The sequence below is a fragment of the Pseudophryne corroboree genome, chromosome 4 (assembly GCF_028390025.1).
Source record: "Pseudophryne corroboree isolate aPseCor3 chromosome 4, aPseCor3.hap2, whole genome shotgun sequence".
NCBI classification, from domain to species: domain Eukaryota; kingdom Metazoa; phylum Chordata; class Amphibia; order Anura; family Myobatrachidae; genus Pseudophryne; species Pseudophryne corroboree.
In genome coordinates this window covers 357,299,680-357,325,397 of record NC_086447.1, presented here as the reverse complement: position 1 = coordinate 357,325,397, position 25,718 = coordinate 357,299,680, and the positions used below count along the sequence as shown (strand labels likewise).

The 25,718-nt window shown below is 42.0% G+C and overlaps 1 protein-coding gene across 1 annotated transcript in view; it reads right to left on the bottom strand.

Annotated features, from left to right (window-relative positions):
- Window positions 1-25,718, bottom strand: part of LOC134910910 (mucin-3B-like) — a 380,580-nt gene that overhangs the window by 165,972 nt on the left and 188,890 nt on the right. Inside the window, exons 21-22 of the mRNA XM_063919296.1 lie at window positions 5,997-6,164; window positions 5,619-5,732 (exon numbers count right to left, since the gene is read on the bottom strand). Of these exons, the coding sequence (XP_063775366.1) occupies window positions 5,619-5,732; window positions 5,997-6,164 (282 nt within the window). The remainder of the gene's footprint in view (window positions 1-5,618; window positions 5,733-5,996; window positions 6,165-25,718) is intronic.

Sequence of the window (25,718 nt, the reverse complement as noted above, 5' to 3'; positions counted from 1 at the left end):
TTATTACCAACTTTAAATAACCTTGATAAGGAAGATCTACAATGCTGCTCCCAATGAATAATCTGCAATTATTCAAACCAAACAAGAAATTACAATAATGTATACATACATGTGTACACAGGGAGCGCTAAATATTCATAATTATCTAATTTATTTAGACAATAAAAAATAGAATGACAATGCACAATTTAATTATAATAAGATATATCAATTAAAAAATTAAAAACCATATCAAATGGACATCTCTCGTGGAAATAAACAACTCAGTTGCTGGTGTTAAAGGGTCCAGATTAGGCTATTTAGCCAATAATTGCTGAGCAAGTCCAGAATCCTAGTGTATCATTAATGTCACCAGCAAGTAGCTTTTAACTGTAAAAAGATGTACTGTAGCAGTCCAATGCCACTTAAATTTAAGCTCACCGCTGTTGGAAGTGTTTCCAAACTCCCATCTATTGCTGTTCAGCGGTGTCCCCGTCTCCCCTGCAGGCTTACCAGTGTGCGCTGATGAACCGTGGCCGCACAGCCGAACGTCTCCGGCAGTGATGTGGAGCCTGATTTGCAGACTAGGGGAGAGAGCTGGATGCAGGCAGCATGGAGCAAAGTGGTGACGGATAGATATAAGTTGATTTCCACAGAGAAATTGTAGGTTCCTTGACGCGTTTCTCTGCTATAGGTAGAGTAGCAGTTTCATCAGAAGGTATACTCAGTGTCCACTTTGGAAGATATTTATACAGTGGCCATCCAATCAAAAGGCATTGTCCATTAAATAACAGGTGTAGAATAAACAGGTAATTACTTTGGTGCCTTATCCAGGATTTTGAAACACAATCAGAGTGAATAGAAATAAAACAAACTTTTTTATCATCAATCAAAAAGTCTCCTTATAAGGAGCTCCATTAGATTAAAAGAAAGAATGTTTAAGATATTAAGAGCATAAAAATATATATTAATATTCTATATATGGCATCGATCCGGAACATTGCGCAATATACTTCAAAGGCAACCTAATATGGTCATTTTGATCCAAGAGCCCTGATAGTCTTGTGGGCTAATGCTGGAGAGCACCAATCTAGACAGATCAACATCATAGGTTCGATTCCCATGACATTTTCTTAAAAACAAATGTGGGTAATTTTTTTTTTTTTTTTTTTGTGGGGGGGGGGGGTTCTTATCTTATTATTTTGTTAACCCAAAAATTACCCCTGAGGAAAAAGAAAATATGAAAAGACTTTCTAATTGGCTACATTATTTATACCAGTTTGTGTTGTGAAGCAGACATAGCATAACTTAACATTGCACAATATAACCCAGTATATTTTCCTTATGACCAAGCATTCCAATAGCTTAATGGGCTAATTCAAGAAGGCACCAAAGTAGATGACTCAACCCCACAGGTTCAACTCGCGTATATACATTTTCACAAAAACCGATACATACAAAATTGATATTTTGTTAATATCATATATTACATAGGATATAAGGAAAAATGAAAACAGGAAATTATGGGAGGAACCTCTAATTATATTTATTACACCATTCTAGGTTTTGATGCAGACATATCTTAAATTACATATATAGAGATATAATGAGGTAAATAGGTTTCCCAGATTATCGGGAGCTTAAAAGACAGAAGGAGAAAGAGCTTACTACTACTCCAATTTTAAGGTGATGCAAGGATTATTTGTACTATGGAGAACTAATTACATTGCATATGGTATATGAATACCATTTGTAGACATATGTATGTGTGTGTATGTAAGGCACAACTGTCGCCAAAACCACACACACACACACACACACACACACACACACACACACACACACACACACACACACACACATATGACCACAACCAAACATGGAGGAGGAAGGTTGGCTGACTCTCGATGGAATCTAATGAAGCAAAAATAAAGGACTCTCGATTGCAAGGTGAAGATGTACGAATTAACAATTTTTCTAATGGGAGGGCCACAATGATTTGTCAATAACTGGATATATTTAAACCAGCTAAGTCAAGCCATGTAAGTGGCCAAACATCAGGGAACGTTCAGATCTGATTAATTACAATACTTTCATTAGATTTAGTGGGAAGGCCACAATGATTCGGCACTAACTGGATATATTTAGACCAGCTAGGTCGAGCCACTTCCAACAGCGGTGAGCTTAAATTTAAGTGGCATTGGACTGCTACAGTACATCTTTTTACAGTTAAAAGCTACTTGCTGGTGACATTAATGATACACTAGGATTCTGGACTTGCTCAGCAATTATTGGCTAAATAGCCTAATCTGGACCCTTTAACACCAGCAACTGAGTTGTTTATTTCCACGAGAGATGTCCATTTGATATGGTTTTTAATTTTTTAATTGATATATCTTATTATTATTAAATTGTGCATTGTCATTCTATTTTTTATTGTCTAAATAAATTAGATAATTATGAATATTTAGCGCTCCCTGTGTACACATGTATGTATACATTATTGTAAGATGGAGAGGAGTAAGCACTATATTCGTGGCTCCGGATTGGCCAAGAAGGACTTGGTAACCGGAACTTCAAGAGATGCTCACGGAGGATCCGTGGCCTCTACCTCTAAGAAGGGACCTGCTCCAGCAAGGACCCTGTCTGTTCCAAGACTTACCGCGGCTGCGTTTGACGGCATGGTGGTTGAACGCCGGATCCTGAAGGAAAAAAGGCATTCCGGATGAAGTCATCCCTATCCTGATCAAAGCCAGGAAGGATGTAACCGCAAAACATTATCACCGCATTTGGCGAAAATATGTTGCGTGGTGCGAGGCCAGTAAGGCCCGACGGAGGAAATTCAACTGGGTCGATTCCTACATTTCCTGCAAACAGGAGTGTCTATGGGCCTGAAATTGGGGTCCATTAAGGTTCAAATTTCGGCTCTGTCAATTTTCTTCCAAAAAGAACTAGCTTCAGTCACTGAAGTTCAGACGTTTGTAAAAGGGGTACTGCATATACAGCCTCCTTTTGTGCCTCCAGTGGCACTTTGGGATCTCAATGTAGTTTTTGGGTTCCAAAAGTCACATTGGTTGAACCACTTAAATCTGTGGAGTTAAAATATCTCACATGGAAAGTGGTCATGCTGTTGGCCCTGGCCTGGGCCAGGCGCGTGTCAGAATTGGCGGCTTTATCCTGTAAAAGCCCTTATCTGATTTTCCATTCGGACAGGGCGGAATTGAGGACTCGTCCTCAGTTTCTCCCTAAGGTGGTTTCAGCGTTTCACCTGAACCAACCTATTGTGGTGCCTGCGGCTACTAGGGACTTGGAGGACTCCAAGTTGCTAGACGTTGTCAGGGCCCTGAAAATATATGTTTCCAGGACGGCTGGAGTCAGGAAAACTGACTCGCTGTTTATCCTGTATGCACCCAACAAGCTGGGTGCTCCTGCTTCTAAGCAGACTATTGCTCGTTGGATTTGTAGTACAATTCAGCTTGCACATTCTGTGGCAGGCCTGCCACAGCCAAAAATCTGTAAATGCCCACTCCACAAGGAAGGGGGCTCATCTTGGGCGGCTGCCCGAGGGGTCTCGGCTTTACAACTTTGCAGAGCAGCTACTTGGTCAGGAGCAAATACGTTTGTAAAATTCTACAAAATTGATACCCTGGCTGAGGAGGACCTGGAGTTCTCTCATTTGGTGCTGCAGAGTCATCCGCACTCTCCCGCCCGTTTGGGAGCTTTGGTATAATCCCCATGGTCCTTACGGAGTCCCCAGCATCCACTTAGGACGTTAGAGAAAATAAGAATTTACTTACCGATAATTCTATTTCTCGTAGGCCGTAGTGGATGCTGGGCGCCCATCCCAAGTGCGGATTGTCTGCAATACTGGTACATAGTTATTGTTACCAAAAAATCGGGTTATTGCTGTAGTGAGCCATCTTTTCTAGAGGCTCCTCTGTTATCATGCTGTTAACTGGGTTCAGATCACAAGTTGTACAGTGTGATTGGTGTGGCTGGTATGAGTCTTACCCGGGATTCAAAATCCTTCCTTATTGTGTACGCTCGTCCGGGCACAGTATCCTAACTGAGGCTTGGAGGAGGGTCATAGGGGGAGGAGCCAGTGCACACCAGATAGTCCTAAAGCTTTCTTTAGATGTGCCCAGTCTCCTGCGGAGCCGCTATTCCCCATGGTCCTTACGGAGTCCCCAGCATCCACTACGGACTACGAGAAATAGAATTATCGGTAAGTAAATTCTTATTTTAGTTGCATGAAGTTACATTTCTCTTAGGTTTGTTGCATTTCAAATGCATGGTTATTCAGATAAGTAGGGTGTAGGAAGTTTGAAAGGGCTATTAAAGGGCAGTCTGCAACACACCATAGGCTGAGTGAGGAAAATCAGTAATCATCTATGTGGTTGCCATCTTGATGAGCTTTAATGGAGTGAGGATATGGCTTGGTCCATTAGTTTGTAGGCCTTGATTCCAGTTGCTCAGAGTTGCATTGGGTTCCCTGGGTTTGGAGGCCTATTTAGATAGGTAATGGTATCTTGAATTTTGGCCACGGGCATGGAACATGGACTGGCATACTGCAAATGTTCTGCTGTTTTCTAATAGTCCTTGCAATTAATCTCTGGATACTGGGCCTAATTCAGACCTGATTGCTGTGCTGCAAGTTACACTGTCCTGCGATCAGATAGTCACCGCCCAGCGGAAGTGAAAATTCGCCCCATGCAAGTGTGCAAATGCATGTGTACGCTGTGCGAAAATAAATCTCAGTCAGCAGACAGCTGCAAAACTGTTCACATGACACTCACCATGGAATGTTTTTCCCATTTTGTGCAGTGTGTGCAATGTGTGCGTAGCTCAATACTTACTCCTCCAGTGCGAAGAAATCAGGCTGATTGGGTCCGGAGCTGATGTCGCACACTCGCCCTAAAAACGCTAGGGAACACCTGCATTTTTCCAGACACACCCAATAAACGGTCAGTTAAAACCCACAAATGGCCTCCCTCTGTCAATCACCTTGCGTACGCGTGATCAAAATTTTTGCCCAGAATCATTGCTGCTGTCCGTCGTGCATGCGCATTGCGGTGCATATGCATGCGCAGTAGTTCGATAATCACCCGCTGTGTGAAAACGCACAGCACGATCAGGTCTGAATCAGGGCCACTGCACCTTCCTAACTAGAACATTTTGTTCTAGTGCAACAATTTGAGAGTGGTGTAACCCATCAATGATCAGAGGTATAATTCACCATTGGTGATGCATCATTTCTGTGATTTATTTTTTTGCTGTCTTGAAGAAAATGTTGGCTTCAAGGCGCCCCATGTACCTGGAGTGAACAACTGTGTTGCTGATGCACTCTCATGTTATCAATGGCCAACATTTTCAAGTTGGTACATAAGGACTGGCAATTATGATCCTGGCACCATCAATTGGATGGTCTTATTTGGAGTCCTGAAATATATTCATTTACTCTAGATATGAAATACCTACAGTACAGTTTGGTATGACCTACTGTAGGTCACCTGTTGTCTGCAGAGGGGTTCTATGTTGAGCAATGTGGGGATAACCATGGTAGACAAATTCACAATTGATAATATTTTAATTGCAATTAAGCATATTGGAATTTGAAAAAACATATTTTAATCACTTACACGTCATTCCAATTTCAAAGATCACTGATTCGTTGGGAAGTTTTACACCATTATATTCCAGTTTAGTTCCATTAGCAGCTATTAGATCATCTGTTGGGTCATCATTGAACACACCTGAAATTACATATACATCAAAGTTCACAGATGCAAATGAGGCTTTATATGGTGTATTGCTAGCTATTTGTTTTTTTTCTACGAATGACCTTTTCATATGTTTTTAATAAAGATCACATTACCATATTTTCTAATGCAACTCAGTGACAACAAACTGACTTATCAGATAAGTAACTTTTCTCCTATACATTGTATATGTAGCCATGTAAGAATTATCATATCTCATATTAAAAAATATATTTATTAGACAAATATTTATCTTACCCAGAAGACCTTTAGTTTTGTTCTTGTAAGTAGGCTCTAACATTGTATCAAAGCTCAAGGCTCCCACCTTAGCAGACACTGTGACTGAGATCCCACCCTCAAATGAGGCTTGTATTTCCTCTTTACTTGTCCTCTCCAGAGTCACTTTGCTGATATATGTAGAATTGTCTTAAAATAGAGAATGCATTACATATGAAATATCATACAGATATGATATATACGCTGTGCAATATTTTCATGCATTTGGGTTTTTAATATTCCTTGTCACATGGATCATACTAGAAACAGTAGTAAATGGTAATAAAATTATTATTATTATTATTATTATTATTATTATTATTATTATATCAGCAACATTTTCCATAGTTGAATCCCCAAAATCAACTTTATATCTTTGATACAAATGTCATATTTCACTTTTGCAAGTCCGATATATTACTAATACTGTATGTCTCATCATTAGGTACTGTACATATTTTGTGGACTGAACATTAATCATGAGAATGTAGCCTGTGAATTGTTATAGCTCCCCTATAACCTAATTAATATATATTGTTATCCTCACAAATTATTTTTTTGATATAGGAAGGTTGAGGCCATAGTTTCCTACTTTTTAAATCTCCTCTCCGGGAGATGCCCAGAGTGGAGACGCAGCTTACCACTTTGGGGGTGGGGCCGGGCTGTCACATCTATAGGCACCATCCCACAAATGCCATGATTGTACAACAAAAGGGCACTAAAAGGAGCATCAATCATACTAAATTGTAAGAAAAGTATCTAATGTCTCATGTAGTTAGCCTCAGATAAGGTTAGTTATATTTGAGCAGGATACATATGATACTGTGGGGGTATATTTACTAAAAGCCAACTTTGGTTTTCAGTTGAGTTTGTGTGACAGGTATTTACTAAAGTCAAAATCAAATCAAAATCTACTGAAATAGAACTTTACACTTAAATAGAATTACAATAGAACCTTCAATACTTTAACATAGAGTTCAGTTCCTAACCCATATTTACTATTAGTCGATTTTCAATAGAACCATCAGAACTATTTCTATTTGATTTTAAATCATGTGGAATTGTCTAAAACCTCAATATGTTGGAAAAAAAACATGGGAGAGAAGCATGTGGGGCACTCTGGTTGCATAACTCATCTCATTTAAAGACACAGCAGTGATTTAAAAAAATTGTGGCTATGCAAATTAGGACAGAAATGAAAGTGTTTGTTGGTAATACAGTGCATGTGGCAGCAGGAGGAACCCATGTGCAGACTCCGTCTCGATCCCTTTTTCTCTAGCCAGCAGTGCTGTAGACTGTGGGCACTAGGGGACCCTAGCGCTGTCCCAGAATCTAGTGCGCATACTGTACGCAGATCTCTGGGAAAATGGCGTAGCGGGCGTTTTCCCAGAGATTTCCTTACTGCGCATGTGCAAATCTCTGGAAAAATGGCCGCTGTGCCATTTACCAGTCAGAGATTTACTTAGAGACTCCGGAGAGGTGAGTATTTAAGAAATGGGTGCAGGGTGTGCGGTGACGATACCCCTGGACCCTGGGGGCCCGTGTGCACTGCACACACTGCACACATTGTAAATACGCCAGTGTCTGGCAGTGCATGTGGCCAATAGGCATGCTTTTGTATAATTTTGTCTATTTTGTGTTGATTTTTAGTCAATTTTGGGACAATTTTTATTGATTTTTTTGGTCGATTTTTGGTGACTAGAACACATTTAGACTGTCAAATAAAACTCACATCAACCAGTGATTTGAAAATGGAACTCAAAATGTACTTTTAGTAAATTAGCTATTTGAGAAACAATGTAGTCGATTTTGTGGGGATGCTTGTTCTATTCTGGTTGATTTTAAATAGACCTAAATTCAATTTTAATAAATATACTCCTTTATGTCAACAGTGACATCATCAAAGTAACTGTCGGCAGCACTGTGCAAGTACCTCAATATTGACATGGTTAAAATACTTCTTCAAGCATTTTAACAATGTTGGTAGAATACCTTGAAACATGCTTTCAAAGCAGCATGTTTAAAGTTATACTTGTCAACATCGTGTTCCGGCATAGTACTTACAACAGTTTGTCATTTGTCATTGTTGTAAATTAATGCATCCTATTCTAGTGTTTTCTAGTTTTGTTGGAAATATGAGTTAAGTTTTATGTTTAGGTTAAATATTTTATGGCATTTAATATATTAAGAGGAGCATTAAGAGGTACACTGGTTTTAAGCCATTTATTGGTAATATCTCTGTACCTCATACAATGGTAATTATTTTGGGAGATAATATTACTGTGCCTTGCTAGACTGGCACCAAAAAAAGATAAGTACTCAATATTAAACCTATGTGAATTTTTAAAAAAATAAATAAAACTACAGTAGTGGGACACTTATGTATTGGTTTTAATAGTTTGTATGGTTACAGGTTCTCATACGAGTGATCCTATGTTTGCTCTCTCCATTACTGAGTACATTTATTGGCAGCTGGAAATTTCTCTGATGCTGGAAATTCACTGGATTACACTGTATGTCAAATCTCTGAGCATGCAATACTGACCACACTTGGTATCTTGTGTCCTTTTATTTCTGTGGCACTGCCCTACTATCTAACCTGTTGATCAAGGTAATACAAATGTAGCAGCATTCATATTGGCTGCGAATCATAGGCATGGCATATGCGTCGTGGCAGGGACTTGCTGCATCGGGCTGCCAGGGCCGAAACTAGGATTCCTGTCACCCGGGGCAAGGCAGTCATTTGGCGCCCCCCACCCCACAAAAAAAATTAAAATAATGAATACATTTTTTTAAATAAAAACATAAATAAATAAAATAATAAATAAAAAAACACAGAAAACCCCACAACTGTACACTTTGCCTTTCAGACATTTTTCAACCATGAACGATGGCCTTTCTGACATAAAATAAGAATTTACTTACCGATAATTCTATTTCTCGGAGTCCGTAGTGGATGCTGGGGTTCCTGAAAGGACCATGGGGAATAGCGGCTCCGCAGGAGACAGGGCACAAAAAAGTAAAGCTTTTACCAGATCAGGTGGTGTGCACTGGCTCCTCCCCCTATGACCCTCCTCCAGACTCCAGTTAGGTACTGTGCCCGGACGAGCGTACACAATAAGGGAGGCAATTTGAATCCCGGGTAAGACTCATACCAGTCACACCAATCACACCGTACAACTTGTGATCTAAACCCAGTTAACAGTATGATAACAGAAAGAGCCTCTTAAAGATGGCTCCTTAACAATATAACCCGAATTTGTTAACAATAACTATGTACAGTATTGCAGATAATCCGCACTTGGGATGGGCGCCCAGCATCCACTACGGACTCCGAGAAATAGAATTATCGGTAAGTAAATTCTTATTTTCTCTATCGTCCTAAGTGGATGCTGGGGTTCCTGAAAGGACCATGGGGATTATACCAAAGCTCCCAAACGGGCGGGAGAGTGCGGATGACTCTGCAGCACCGAATGAGAGAATTCCAAGTCCTCTTTTGCCAGGGTATCAAATTTGTAGAATTTTACAAACGTGTTTTCCCCCGACCACGTAGCTGCTCGGCAGAATTGTAATGCCGAGACCCCTCGGGCAGCCGCCCAAGATGAGCCCACCTTCCTTGTGGAATGGGCCTTAACAGATTTAGGCTGTGGCAGGCCTGCCACAGAATGAGCAAGTTGAATTGTGTTACAAATCCAACGAGCAATCGTCTGCTTAGAAGCAGGGGCACCCAACTTGTTGGGTGCATATAGTATCAACAGCAAGTCAGATTTTCTGACTTCAGCCGTCCTTGAAATGTATATTTTTAAGGCTCTGACAACGTCCAACAACTTGGAGTCCTCCAAGTCGCCAGTGGCCGCAGGCACCACAATAGGTTGGTTCAGGTGAAACGCTGATACCACCTTAGGGAGAAAATGCGGACGAGTCCTCAGTTCTGCCCTATCCGAATGGAAGATTAGATAAGGGCTTTTATAAGATAAAGCCGCCAATTCAGATACTCTCCTGGCGGAAGCCAGGGCCAGTAACATAGTCACTTTCCATGTGAGATATTTAAAATCCACCTTTTTCAATGGTTCAAACCAATGGGATTTGAGGAAATCTAAAACTACATTTAGATCCCACGGTGCCACCGGAGGCACCACAGGAGGCTGTATATGCAGTACTCCTTTAACAAAAGTCTGTACCTCAGGAACTGAGGCCAATTCTTTTTGGAAGAATATTGACAGGGCCGAAATTTGAACCTTAATAGATCTCAATTTGAGACCCATAGACAATCCTGATTGTAGGAAATGTAGGAAACGACCCAGTTGAAATTCCTCCGTCGGAACACTCCGATCCTCGCACCACGCGACATATTTTCGCCAAATGCGGTGATAATGTTTCGCGGTGACTTCCTTCCTTGCCTTAATCAAGGTAGGAATGACTCCTTCTGGAATGCCTTTCCCTTTTAGGATCTGGCGTTCAACCGCCATGCCGTCAAACGCAGCCGCGGTAAGTCTTGAAAGAGACAGGGACCCTGTTGTAGCAGGTCCCTTCTCAGAAGTAGAGGGCACGGGTCGTCCGTGACCAACTCTTGAAGTTCCGGGTACCAAGTCCTTCTTGGCCAATCCGGAGCCACTAGTATTGTTCTTACTCCTCCTCACCGTATAATCTTCAATACCTTTGGTATGAGAGGCAGAGGAGGAAACACATATACTGATTTGTACACCCAAGGTGTTACCAGTGCGTCCACAGCTATTGCCTGTGGATCTCTTGACCTGGCGCAATACTTGTCCAGTTTCTTGTTGAGGCGAGACGCCATCATGTCTACCATTGGTCTTTCCCAACAGTTTATTAGCATGTGGAAGACTTCTGGATGAAGACCCCCCCTCTCCCGGGTGAATATCGTGTCTGCTGAGGAAGTCTGCTTCCCAGTTGTCCACGCCCGGGAAGAACACTGCTGACAGTGCTATTACGTGATTCTCCGCCCAGCGAAGAATCTTGGCAGCTTCTGCCATTGCACTCCTGCTTCTTGTGCCGCCCTGTCTGTTTACATGGGCGACCGCCGTGATGTTGTCCGACTGAATCAACACCGGTTTTCCTTGCAGGAGTGGTTCCGCCTGGCTTAGAGCATTTTAGATTGCTCTTAGTACCAGAATGTTTATGTGAAGAGACTTTTCCAGGTTCGTCCATACCCCCTGGAAGTTTCTTCCTTGTGTGACTGCTCCCCAACCTCTCAGGCTGGCGTCCGTGGTCACCAGGATCAAATCCTGTATGCCGAATCTGCGGCCCTCCAATAGATGAGCCTTTTGCAACCACCACAGAAGATATACCCTTGTCCTTGGCGACAGGGTTATTCGCAGGTGCATCTGAGGATGCGACCCTGACCATTTGTCCAACAGATCCCTTTGGAAAATTCTTGCATGGAATCTGCCGAATGGAATTGCTTCGTAAAAAGCCACCATTTTTCCCAGGACTCTTGTGCATTGATGTACAGACACCTTTCCTGGTTTTAGGAGGTTCCTGACAGGTCGGATAACTCCTTGGCTTTTTCCTCGGGAAGAAAAACCTTTTTCTGAACCGTGTCCAGAATCATCCCTAGGAACAGCAGACGTATCGTCGGAAAACAGCTGCGATTCTTGGAATATTTAGAATCCAGTCGTGCCGTCGAAGAACTACTTTAGATAGTGCTCTTCCGACCTCCAACTGTTCTCTGGAACTTGCCCTTTTTAGGTCGTGCAAGTAAGGGATAATTTAGATGCCTTTTTTCTTTGAAGAAACATCTTTTCGGCCATTACCTTGGTAAAAAGGCCCGGGGTGCCGTGGATAATTCAAACGGCATCGTCTGAAACTGATATTGACAGTTCTGTACCACGAACCAGAGGTACCCTTGATGAGAAGGACAAAATTTGGACATGGAGGTAATCCTTGATGTCCAGGGACACCATATAGTCCCCTTTTTTCCGGTTCGCTATCACTGCTCTGAGTGACTTTATCTCGATTTGAACCTTTTATGTAAGTGTTCAAAACATTTTAGATTTAGACTATGTGTCACCAAGCCGTCTGGCTTCAGTACCACAATATAGTGTGGAAAAATAATACCCTTTTCCTTGTCGTAGGAGGGGTACTTTGATTATCACCTGCTGGATATACAGCTTGTGAATTGTTTCCAATGCTGCCTCCCTGTCGGAGGGAGCCGTTGGTAAAGCAGACTTCAGGAACCTGCGAGGAGAAGATGTCTCGACTCTCCAATCTTTACCCCTGGGATAATACTCGTACGATCTAGGGGTCAACTTGCGAGTGATCCCACTGCGCCCTGAGACTCTTGAGACTACCCCCCCACCTTGAGTCCGCTTGCACGGCCCCAGCGTCATGCTGAGGACTTGGCAGACGCGGTGGAGGGCTTCTTTTCCTGGGAAAGGGCTGCCTGCTGCAGTCTACTTCCCTTACCTCTATGTCTGGGCAGATATGACTGGCCTTTTGCCTGCATGCCCTCATGGGAAAGGAAAGATTGAGGCTGAAAAGACGGTGTCTTTTTTAGCTGAGATGTAACTTGGGGTAAAAAAGGTTGGATTTCCCAGCTGTTGCTGTGGTCCCCAGGTCCGATGGACCGACCCCCAAATAACTCCTTCCCTTTATACAGCAATACTTCCATCTGCCGTATGGGATCTGTATCACCTGACCACTGTCGTGTCCCTGACATCTTCTGGGAGATATGGACAACGCACTTATCTTGATGCCAGAGAGCAAATATCCCTCTGTGCATCTCACATACATATATATAGAATGCATCCTATTAAATGCTCTACATGAATAAAATATTTTCAGTCAGGGAATCCGACCAAGCCAACCCAGCACTGCATCTCCAGGCTGATGGCGATCGCTGGTCGCAGTATAACCACCGTATGTGTGTATATACTTTTTAGGATATTTTTCCAGCTTCCTATCAGCTGGCTCCTTGAGGGCGGCCGTATCTGGAGACGGTAACGCCACTTGATAAGCGTGTGAGCGCCTTATCACCCTAAGGGGTGTTTCCCAACGTACCCTATTTCTGGCGGGAAAGGGTATAACGCCAATATTTGCTATCGGGGTAACCCTACGCATCATCACACACTTCATTTTATTTTATCTGATTCAGGAAAAACTACAGGTAGTTTTTTCACTCCCACATAATACCCTTTCTTGTGGTACTTGTAGTATCAGAAACACGTAACACCTCCTTCATTGCCCTTAACGTGTGGCCCTAATGAGAAATACGTTTGTTTATTCACCGTCGACACTGTATTCAGTGTCCGTGTCTGTGTCTGTGTCGACCGACTGAGGTAAATGGGCGTTTTTAAAACCCCTGACGGTGTTTCTGAGACGCCTGGACCGGTCCTAATAGATTGTCGGCCGTCTCATGTCGTCAACCGACCTTGCAGCGTGTTGACATTCTCACGTAATTCTCTAAATAAGCCATCCATTCCGGTGTCGACTCCCTAGAGAGTGACATCACCATTACAGGCAATTTCTCCGCCTCCTCACCAACATCGTCCTCATACATGTCGACACACACGTACCGACACACAGCACACACACCGGGAATGCTCTGACAGAGGACAGGACCCACTAGCCCTTTGGGGAGACAGAGGGAGAGTCTGCCAGCACACACCAAAAACGCTATAATTATATAGGGACAACCTTATATAAGTGTTTCTCCCTTATAGCATCTTTTATATATATACAATATCGCCAAAATCAGTGCCCCCCCTCTCTGTTTTAACCCTGTTTCTGTAGTGCAGTGCAGGGGAGAGCCTGGGAGCCTTCTCTCCAGCTTTTCTGTGAGAGAAAATGGCGCTGTGTGCTGAGGAGATAGGCCCCGCCCCTTTTTCGGCGGGCTCGTCTCCCGCTATTTTTGAAGTTAGGCAGGGGTTAAATATCTCCATATAGCCTCTGTGGGCTATATGTGAGGTATTTTTTGCCTCTAATAAGGTTTTTATTTGCCTCTCAGAGCGCCCCCCCCAGCGCTCTGCACCCTCAGTGACTGTTGTGTGAAGTGTGCTGAGAGGAAAATGGCGCACAGCTGCAGTGCTGTGCGCTACCTTTATGAAGACTCAGGAGTCTTCAGCCGCCGATTTTGGACCTCTTCTCTCTTCAGCGTCTGCAAGGGGGCCGGCGGCGCGGCTCCGGTGACCATCCAGGCTGTACCTGTGATCGTCCCTCTGGAGCTAGTGTCCAGTAGCCAAGCAGCAAATCCACTCTGCACGCAGGTGAGTTCACTACTTCTCCCCTAAGTCCCTCGTTGCAGTGATCCTGTTGCCAGCAGGACTCACTGTAAAGTAAAAAACCTAAGCTAAACTTTCTCTAAGCAGCTCTTTAGGAGAGCCACCTAGATTGCACCCTTCTCGTTCGGGCACAAAATCTAACTGGAGTCTGGAGGAGGGTCATAGGGGGAGGAGCCAGTGCACACCACCTGATCTGGTAAAAGCTTTACTTTTTTGTGCCCTGTCTCCTGCGGAGCCGCTATTCCCCATGGTCCTTTCAGGAACCCCAGCATCCACTTAGGACGATAGAGAAATGTAGTATCCATCCCTTAAAAATATTGAATGGTTTCTTAAATAACACCATCAAATATCCAAATTTGTAGCACTACAAAAGACCTGCCTGAGTGGCGATATATTTATATATCTATATGTGTATAACATATATATATATATATATATATATATATGTGTATAATATATATTTATATAAAATAAATATATATATATATATATATATATATATATATATATATATATATTTATACATACATAGAACAGCCAGTCAGGCGGCACTCCAATTACTTCAAATGATTCACATAAAGCATGCCGGTGCTCTCCAATTGAAGAAAGAAACTTATTCCTCAAACATAAAACGTCTGTGCAGGCGGCACTTACGGCGGAGAAACAGGACAAGAGCCAAAAGTTGCTGTCATATACATACAAAAATAGGCATATATATATATATATATATATATATATATATATATACATTTCATATATTTATATATATATATAAAATATATATATATATATATATATATAGTCACACGTTCATCTTTCACAATAGCTTTATTGCAGTCAAATCTAGGCTTATTTAATCGACGTTTCGATCCTCAATTTAGGATCTTTATCAAGATAAGCTTCCAGTTTATGAGAGCATCATATATTGATTACTGGAAAAACATAAAATAAAATATACACACATATTAAACAAACACAATACAACAAGAGAACAAACAAATAGAACATTAGTGGACCACCACGCCCTTTTTGGTCGATTATAGAAAAGATTCATTAATCACCAGCGTGAATCGTGTGTATTGACCAGTGTCTATATAGGTTATAGTCGTGTGTGGGCAAATCTAGACCGCAGATATATATCACACCATATGTGGATACCAGGTGCCACCAACCTATAAGATAGGAAAACACTAGCTTCAAAATGTCGCTAGCCCTGGACACTTACTCACACTAATCAATATGTCAGGTTCAGACAATGCCAGGTCTGTAGGGTTAATAAGGTCATATTCAAGCAGAATTTCTGTAGATAAATAAACCAATACATATAACTGAAAAAACACTCAAACTAATTAACATGTGTATAATACACATTTTCACCTGTTCAGTGAACGCACACCCAGGTACTTACTATTAGGTTCATTAGAGTTCACTTCTTATGGGACGACTGAGACAACCAAAGTAATCACTGTAAGCAAATACACAATAGGCCAACCTCTTAGTCCTAAAAACCTCCAGTGCAATTGCTGTCATACCACACATACATAAAAAAAAAAAAAAAAAAACTGCAATACTCACGAAGGGTGTTCGCGTCCTCACCACCTCTACAGCCACACAGCTGAGGGGCTGATGGGCTGTCCTTAAATACCATTCAGACCGGAAGTGTATGGTGCACCCTATCTAATCCATCCCTGGACGCTCTCATGGTGCACAAAAGTCATACCCGCGGAGGCCGCCGTCCTCACTGGCGTCCATCCAATACCCCCACCACCTGGGGGCCGTCCCGCTACCGAGCACGCCACCGCACAGGGGAAAAGCAACAGTCGCGACTTCAGTGGAACGCAAATGCGTTCCACGACCCGGAAGTCGGAAACCGGAAGCGTCGTACGCTCCGGTCTCTACGATGGCCTAATAGGTTCAGACAGCTGATTCACAATACTGACAGGCGAAACTTCAGTTTGCAGAAGGGAAACATACACACTGGAGGGGGGAATACACACAATCCACTAGGGAATCTAAACATGGATCTAAGACATGCTCACAACTTAAATCATCAAAGAGACGCAGTGGTCACTGTGTACAGACATATTACGAAAATCATATACATCCAATAAAAGCTCGATGTGCTACAGTGTGAGACCGTAAACAGAAACCTCCAAAACTAATTATCATGCATCAGAGTAATCTTTCTCAGTAATTAATACCATCAATGTTTATTAAACACGTAATTAGTTAATACATGTGAAGAAACTCAATTTTATTTATATCTGAAAAAATGTTTTAAAAAAATGTTTTCAACAGAGGTTTACAGGTTATGTCTCAAACCATAGCACTCACATTAAACATTTTTTCATGGTCAGGTTAACTCATAAATGCCACAGAATCCCTCAGGTTTATACCCATGTTGACATCTATAGGAGTATCTGCTAATTAATTCACAAGAAAACATTCATAGCGGCATGTTCATTTAGGCCTTTGGGTGAGACCGTGTTGAGGTGAGCAATCCAGAAGCTCTCCCTTTGGCGTAAAACTTGGGTGCGGTCCCCACCGTGACTCAACGGTGGAACCCAATCGATGAGTCTGCATTTCAAATTTGCTACCTGATGTCCTCGTTGCAGGTAATGTCTGGCAACAGGCTTATCACTGGTACCTGTTTGTAATGCAGTCCTAATAGATAACCGATGGTTTGCCATCCGTTCCCTAAAACAACGGGTGGTAAGCCCCACATAACATAAACCGCAGGGGCATGTTAAGGTATACACCACAAAGTCGAGTCTACAATGTAGATGGTACCTGATTTTGATATTCCTACCGGAATGTGGATGGGGAAAGGTAGAACCAGTCTGCAGGGATCTGCACGTTGTGCATTTCCCACATGAAAAGCAGCCAGGCTTTTTACTCATAATCTGAAGAAAATTCAATTTAGTCTCAGGTACTGATGTAGGCCTCATCAGCATCTGTCGTAGGTTAGGCCCTCGTTTGTAAGCCATCATCGGTGGGTTTGTGTGTGTAAATGGTAACCCTTGATCAGATTTTAGGATTGGCCAATGCTTCCGCAGTGTTTTACATGTAAAATGTGCATAATTGTCAAACTTCGTAGTGTAGATCATACGATTATCATTAGCAACAACCTTAGGTGATTTTTTGCTGAATAAGTTCCTGGCTCTACGCAAACTATTACTGATCACTTTGGTAGAGTAACCTCTTTCTCTAAACCTTTGTTTCATTTCCACCAATTGTTTCTCCCTAATTTCTTCGTCGTTATTGATTCGCATTACTCGTAGAAATTGTGAGATGGGTAGATTGTTTTTTAACGAGGGGGGATGGAAACTACTGGTCAATAAGGTGGTGTTTCTATCTGTGGACTTCCTGTATAGGGAAGTAACAAAAGCTCCATTTTGTATGGACACATTCACATCTAAAAAATGCACTGAATGTTGTGAGCTCTCGTGTGTAAATTTAACCGGGCTATTAAGCATGTTGATATTGTTAACCATTTCAATAAAGGATTCCTGTGTGTCCTCCCACAGTAGGAAGACATCGTCAATGAATCGTTTATAGAAGGAGATTTTCGATCCATAGATGGGCAAAATATGCGTTTCCTCGAAGTTCGACATATACAAATTAGCATATGCAGGCGCCAGATTGGAGCCCATGGCTGTCCCTGAACATTGGAGGAAATATGAATCCTTGTATTTGAAGTGGTTTAGACTCAAAACTAGATTGGTTAGTTCTAGAATAAATTCAGTAGGTACATTACCAACTGTATTACCAGTGAGTACATCCCTTATTGTTTCCAGTCCTTCATTGTGTGGTATAATGGTGTACAATGATTGTACATCCATAGTACATAAGAGGCAATTGCCCCTCGGTACCTCAATCAGTCCTAATTGATGAAGAAAATCGCTAGTGTCGCGTATGTAGCTGCGGCACTTGTTAACATGCGGCTGTAGTATAGAATCCACCCACCTAGCTATCGGTTGTAGTAATGAGCCTTCGGCTGCGATGATCGGTCGCCCAGGCGGATTAGTCATCGTTTTATGAATTTTAGGGAGTGTATAGATAATGGGACATTTTGGCTCATCTACACTCAAAAAATCAAAAAGATCCTGATCTATCCAATTACTTTCTAGTCCTCTCCTCAAACTTAGATCAATGGTCTTTTTAATGGAGGGTATAGGATTGGTCGCTACCCTTCGGTATGTGTTGGTGTCCGCCAATTGGCGACTCACCTCTGAATCGTAATCAGTCCAGTCCTGGACTACCACGGCGCCACCTTTGTCGGCTGGTCTTATAACGACTGAGGTATCATCCCTCAGCCTCTTGAGTGCCTTTCTTTCACCCGGAGTGAGATTATCAAAAATACGTGGTGGCTTGAAATGTTGTATATCGTCATTGACCAGTCGGAGGAATGTCTTCATGCTGGGATTGTATGAAACAGGATCAAATTTAGAACTTTTTCTGAAAGACTTTTTTTCGGCCTGCTTGGGCTGACCCGAAAAGTATTCCCTAAGTCTGAGATTTCTCCCAAACCGGTACTGATCAACTGTGCCCTGGAAGACTTGATGAGGAAAAGTGGGTACAAATGACAATCCTCTCGCAAGAAGACTCAATTCAGACTGATCAAGACTACGTTCAGATAGATTGAATACTAAATCTAGTTTTGTTTCCTGCGACCCCTCCTTTTTATAACCACCTCTCCTGGTGGTTGTTCGGTGTTTCGCGAGTCTCCGCGGGCCGGTGGAAGGCCCTTGGGTCCAGTTGTTTTTTCTAAAAAACGGGCAGTATTGCCCCGCTGAGCGTCGGATAAATCAGTATCAGACGTGGATATAGATGAAGCAGTCTCACGTGGAAAGGGGTTATGTCTATGCTTCCTAAAAAATCGTCCGGTCCGATTGCCTTGATGCGGATTACTGTTGCCCAACAGCCATCGGTATACGGTGTGATTTTGATAGTCCGCTGTTACAGTGGACAATTTTTTTCTTTTAAATGAGGTTAATTCATTCCTGTATGTATCCACCTGCGTCTGCAATCTATCTACCCAGTTATTGTTCTTATCGTCCCGTAGGGTGGACAACGAACTGGCCTCCAATTGCTCAATCTCTACCTTGACCTTCTTCAGTTCACTTCCTACTTCCTCTACAACCAATATCAACAGATCAAGCGAACATTTGTTGAGAATGGAGCACCATCTACTACAGAAAACTGGGTTATTTCGGCCCAGGGTTGGTACATTATTGACCCTAAAGCCACGAGGTATCAGTTTCCGTCTGTGATATTCAGACAGAAACTGTCCATGTAATAATAGATCCACCTCTCTGCGTTTTAGTCTCAATATCTTATAAAATATGTCTGCAGATGATTCAGCAGGCAAGGTGTCGAAATCTAATTTATCGAACAGGACTTTTTCAATATCGTCGTCAGTAAATGAAATAATACCTTGCTCGGCTCTGGATAACAACCCTTCGTCAAATGGACATGTGCCTCCCTGGGCCATGTTATGGCGATATCTGTGGTATATGAGGAAAACCTACCCAACAGTCTACAAACAACAACAACAGAAAAACATACAGTTGTATCACAAATTAAAAGGTAATAAAAACAGTCTGACCACTTGAGTATTCTATTTTTTGTAACTCAATTAATACACAATATAGTGATGGGTGTCAGAAAATATGGAGGTTCACAACCAACCATAAAACATAACAAGTATATTCCTGCACTCGCATCAGAATGTTATAACAACAATGGGGTGCTCCTAGTGGAAGTCTCCATATACATGGGAGACCCACAATATTTAAACAGAGGTCCAACGATGTGGAGGTGCACTCTTCCAGTTCAATGATTTGTCACACGTTCATCTTTCACAATAGCTTTATTGCAGTCAAATCTAGGCTTATTTAATCGACGTTTCGATCCTCAATTTAGGATCTTTATCAAGATAAGCTTCCAGTTTATGAGAGCATCATATATTGATTACTGGAAAAACATAAAATAAAATATACACACATATTAAACAAACACAATACAACAAGAGAACAAACAAATAGAACATTAGTGGACCACCACGCCCTTTTTGGTCGATTATAGAAAAGATTCATTAATCACCAGCGTGAATCGTGTGTATTGACCAGTGTCTATATAGGTTATAGTCGTGTGTGGGCAAATCTAGACCGCAGATATATATCACACCATATGTGGATACCAGGTGCCACCAACCTATAAGATAGGAAAACACTAGCTTCAAAATGTCGCTAGCCCTGGACACTTACTCACACTAATCAATATGTCAGGTTCAGACAATGCCAGGTCTGTAGGGTTAATAAGGTCATATTCAAGCAGAATTTCTGTAGATAAATAAACCAATACATATAACTGAAAAAACACTCAAACTAATTAACATGTGTATAATACACATTTTCACCTGTTCAGTGAACGCACACCCAGGTACTTACTATTAGGTTCATTAGAGTTCACTTCTTATGGGACGACTGAGACAACCAAAGTAATCACTGTAAGCAAATACACAATAGGCCAACCTCTTAGTCCTAAAAACCTCCAGTGCAATTGCTGTCATACCACACATACATACAAAAAAAAACTGCAATACTCACGAAGGGTGTTCGCGTCCTCACCACCTCTACAGCCACACAGCTGAGGGGCTGATGGGCTGTCCTTAAATACCATTCAGACCGGAAGTGTATGGTGCACCCTATCTAATCCATCCCTGGACGCTCTCATGGTGCACAAAAGTCATACCCGCGGAGGCCGCCGTCCTCACTGGCGTCCATCCAATACCCCCACCACCTGGGGGCCGTCCCGCTACCGAGCACGCCACCGCACAGGGGAAAAGCAACAGTCGCGACTTCAGTGGAACGCAAATGCGTTCCACGACCCGGAAGTCGGAAACCGGAAGCGTCGTACGCTCCGGTCTCTACGATGGCCTAATAGGTTCAGACAGCTGATTCACAATACTGACAGGCGAAACTTCAGTTTGCAGAAGGGAAACATACACACTGGAGGGGGGAATACACACAATCCACTAGGGAATCTAAACATGGATCTAAGACATGCTCACAACTTAAATCATCAAAGAGACGCAGTGGTCACTGTGTACAGACATATTACGAAAATCATATACATCCAATAAAAGCTCGATGTGCTACAGTGTGAGACCGTAAACAGAAACCTCCAAAACTAATTATCATGCATCAGAGTAATCTTTCTCAGTAATTAATACCATCAATGTTTATTAAACACGTAATTAGTTAATACATGTGAAGAAACTCAATTTTATTTATATCTGAAAAAATGTTTTAAAAAAATGTTTTCAACAGAGGTTTACAGGTTATGTCTCAAACCATAGCACTCACATTAAACATTTTTTCATGGTCAGGTTAACTCATAAATGCCACAGAATCCCTCAGGTTTATACCCATGTTGACATCTATAGGAGTATCTGCTAATTAATTCACAAGAAAACATTCATAGCGGCATGTTCATTTAGGCCTTTGGGTGAGACCGTGTTGAGGTGAGCAATCCAGAAGCTCTCCCTTTGGCGTAAAACTTGGGTGCGGTCCCCACCGTGACTCAACGGTGGAACCCAATCGATGAGTCTGCATTTCAAATTTGCTACCTGATGTCCTCGTTGCAGGTAATGTCTGGCAACAGGCTTATCACTGGTACCTGTTTGTAATGCAGTCCTAATAGATAACCGATGGTTTGCCATCCGTTCCCTAAAACAACGGGTGGTAAGCCCCACATAACATAAACCGCAGGGGCATGTTAAGGTATACACCACAAAGTCGAGTCTACAATGTAGATGGTACCTGATTTTGATATTCCTACCGGAATGTGGATGGGGAAAGGTAGAACCAGTCTGCAGGGATCTGCACGTTGTGCATTTCCCACATGAAAAGCAGCCAGGCTTTTTACTCATAATCTGAAGAAAATTCAATTTAGTCTCAGGTACTGATGTAGGCCTCATCAGCATCTGTCGTAGGTTAGGCCCTCGTTTGTAAGCCATCATCGGTGGGTTTGTGTGTGTAAATGGTAACCCTTGATCAGATTTTAGGATTGGCCAATGCTTCCGCAGTGTTTTACATGTAAAATGTGCATAATTGTCAAACTTCGTAGTGTAGATCATACGATTATCATTAGCAACAACCTTAGGTGATTTTTTGCTGAATAAGTTCCTGGCTCTACGCAAACTATTACTGATCACTTTGGTAGAGTAACCTCTTTCTCTAAACCTTTGTTTCATTTCCACCAATTGTTTCTCCCTAATTTCTTCGTCGTTATTGATTCGCATTACTCGTAGAAATTGTGAGATGGGTAGATTGTTTTTTAACGAGGGGGGATGGAAACTACTGGTCAATAAGGTGGTGTTTCTATCTGTGGACTTCCTGTATAGGGAAGTAACAAAAGCTCCATTTTGTATGGACACATTCACATCTAAAAAATGCACTGAATGTTGTGAGCTCTCGTGTGTAAATTTAACCGGGCTATTAAGCATGTTGATATTGTTAACCATTTCAATAAAGGATTCCTGTGTGTCCTCCCACAGTAGGAAGACATCGTCAATGAATCGTTTATAGAAGGAGATTTTCGATCCATAGATGGGCAAAATATGCGTTTCCTCGAAGTTCGACATATACAAATTAGCATATGCAGGCGCCAGATTGGAGCCCATGGCTGTCCCTGAACATTGGAGGAAATATGAATCCTTGTATTTGAAGTGGTTTAGACTCAAAACTAGATTGGTTAGTTCTAGAATAGTTGGTGATTAATGAATCTTTTCTATAATCGACCAAAAAGGGCGTGGTGGTCCACTAATGTTCTATTTGTTTGTTCTCTTGTTGTATTGTGTTTGTTTAATATGTGTGTATATTTTATTTTATGTTTTTCCAGTAATCAATATATGATGCTCTCATAAACTGGAAGCTTATCTTGATAAAGATCCTAAATTGAGGATCGAAACGTCGATTAAATAAGCCTAGATTTGACTGCAATAAAGCTATTGTGAAAGATGAACGTGTGACAAATCATTGAACTGGAAGAGTGCACCTCCACATCGTTGGACCTCTGTTTAAATATTGTGGGTCTCCCATGTATATGGAGACTTCCACTAGGAGCACCCCATTGTTGTTATAACATTCTGATGCGAGTGCAGGAATATACTTGTTATGTTTTATGGTTGGTTGTGAACCTCCATATTTTCTGACACCCATCACTATATTGTGTATTAATTGAGTTACAAAAAATAGAATACTCAAGTGGTCAGACTGTTTTTATTACCTTTTAATTTGTGATACAACTGTATGTTTTTCTGTTGTTGTTGTTTGTAGACTGTTGGGTAGGTTTTCCTCATATACCACAGATATCGCCATAACATGGCCCAGGGAGGCACATGTCCATTTGACGAAGGGTTGTTATCCAGAGCCGAGCAAGGTATTATTTCATTTACTGACGATGATATTGAAAAAGTCCTGTTCGATAAATTAGATTTCGACACCTTGCCTGCTGAATCATCTGCAGACATATTTTATAAGATATTGAGACTAAAACGCAGAGAGGTGGATCTATTATTACATGGACAGTTTCTGTCTGAATATCACAGACGGAAACTGATACCTCGTGGCTTTAGGGTCAATAATGTACCAACCCTGGGCCGAAATAACCCAGTTTTCTGTAGTAGATGGTGCTCCATTCTCAACAAATGTTCGCTTGATCTGTTGATATTGGTTGTAGAGGAAGTAGGAAGTGAACTGAAGAAGGTCAAGGTAGAGATTGAGCAATTGGAGGCCAGTTCGTTGTCCACCCTACGGGACGATAAGAACAATAACTGGGTAGATAGATTGCAGACGCAGGTGGATACATACAGGAATGAATTAACCTCATTTAAAAGAAAAAAATTGTCCACTGTAACAGCGGACTATCAAAATCACACCGTATACCGATGGCTGTTGGGCAACAGTAATCCGCATCAAGGCAATCGGACCGGACGATTTTTTAGGAAGCATAGACATAACCCCTTTCCACGTGAGACTGCTTCATCTATATCCACGTCTGATACTGATTTATCCGACGCTCAGCGGGGCAATACTGCCCGTTTTTTAGAAAAAACAACTGGACCCAAGGGCCTTCCACCGGCCCGCGGAGACTCGCGAAACACCGAACAACCACCAGGAGAGGTGGTTATAAAAAGGAGGGGTCGCAGGAAACAAAACTAGATTTAGTATTCAATCTATCTGAACGTAGTCTTGATCAGTCTGAATTGAGTCTTCTTGCGAGAGGATTGTCATTTGTACCCACTTTTCCTCATCAAGTCTTCCAGGGCACAGTTGATCAGTACCGGTTTGGGAGAAATCTCAGACTTAGGGAATACTTTTCGGGTCAGCCCAAGCAGGCCGAAAAAAAGTCTTTCAGAAAAAGTTCTAAATTTGATCCTGTTTCATACAATCCCAGCATGAAGACATTCCTCCGACTGGTCAATGACGATATACAACATTTCAAGCCACCACGTATTTTTGATAATCTCACTCCGGGTGAAAGAAAGGCACTCAAGAGGCTGAGGGATGATACCTCAGTCGTTATAAGACCAGCCGACAAAGGTGGCGCCGTGGTAGTCCAGGACTGGACTGATTACGATTCAGAGGTGAGTCGCCAATTGGCGGACACCAACACATACCGAAGGGTAGCGACCAATCCTATACCCTCCATTAAAAAGACCATTGATCTAAGTTTGAGGAGAGGACTAGAAAGTAATTGGATAGATCAGGATCTTTTTGATTTTTTGAGTGTAGATGAGCCAAAATGTCCCATTATCTATACACTCCCTAAAATTCATAAAACGATGACTAATCCGCCTGGGCGACCGATCATCGCAGCCGAAGGCTCATTACTACAACCGATAGCTAGGTGGGTGGATTCTATACTACAGCCGCATGTTAACAAGTGCCGCAGCTACATACGCGACACTAGCGATTTTCTTCATCAATTAGGACTGATTGAGGTACCGAGGGGCAATTGCCTCTTATGTACTATGGATGTACAATCATTGTACACCATTATACCACACAATGAAGGACTGGAAACAATAAGGGATGTACTCACTGGTAATACAGTTGGTAATGTACCTACTGAATTTATTCTAGAACTAACCAATCTAGTTTTGAGTCTAAACCACTTCAAATACAAGGATTCATATTTCCTCCAATGTTCAGGGACAGCCATGGGCTCCAATCTGGCGCCTGCATATGCTAATTTGTATATGTCGAACTTCGAGGAAACGCATATTTTGCCCATCTATGGATCGAAAATCTCCTTCTATAAACGATTCATTGACGATGTCTTCCTACTGTGGGAGGACACACAGGAATCCTTTATTGAAATGGTTAACAATATCAACATGCTTAATAGCCCGGTTAAATTTACACACGAGAGCTCACAACATTCAGTGCATTTT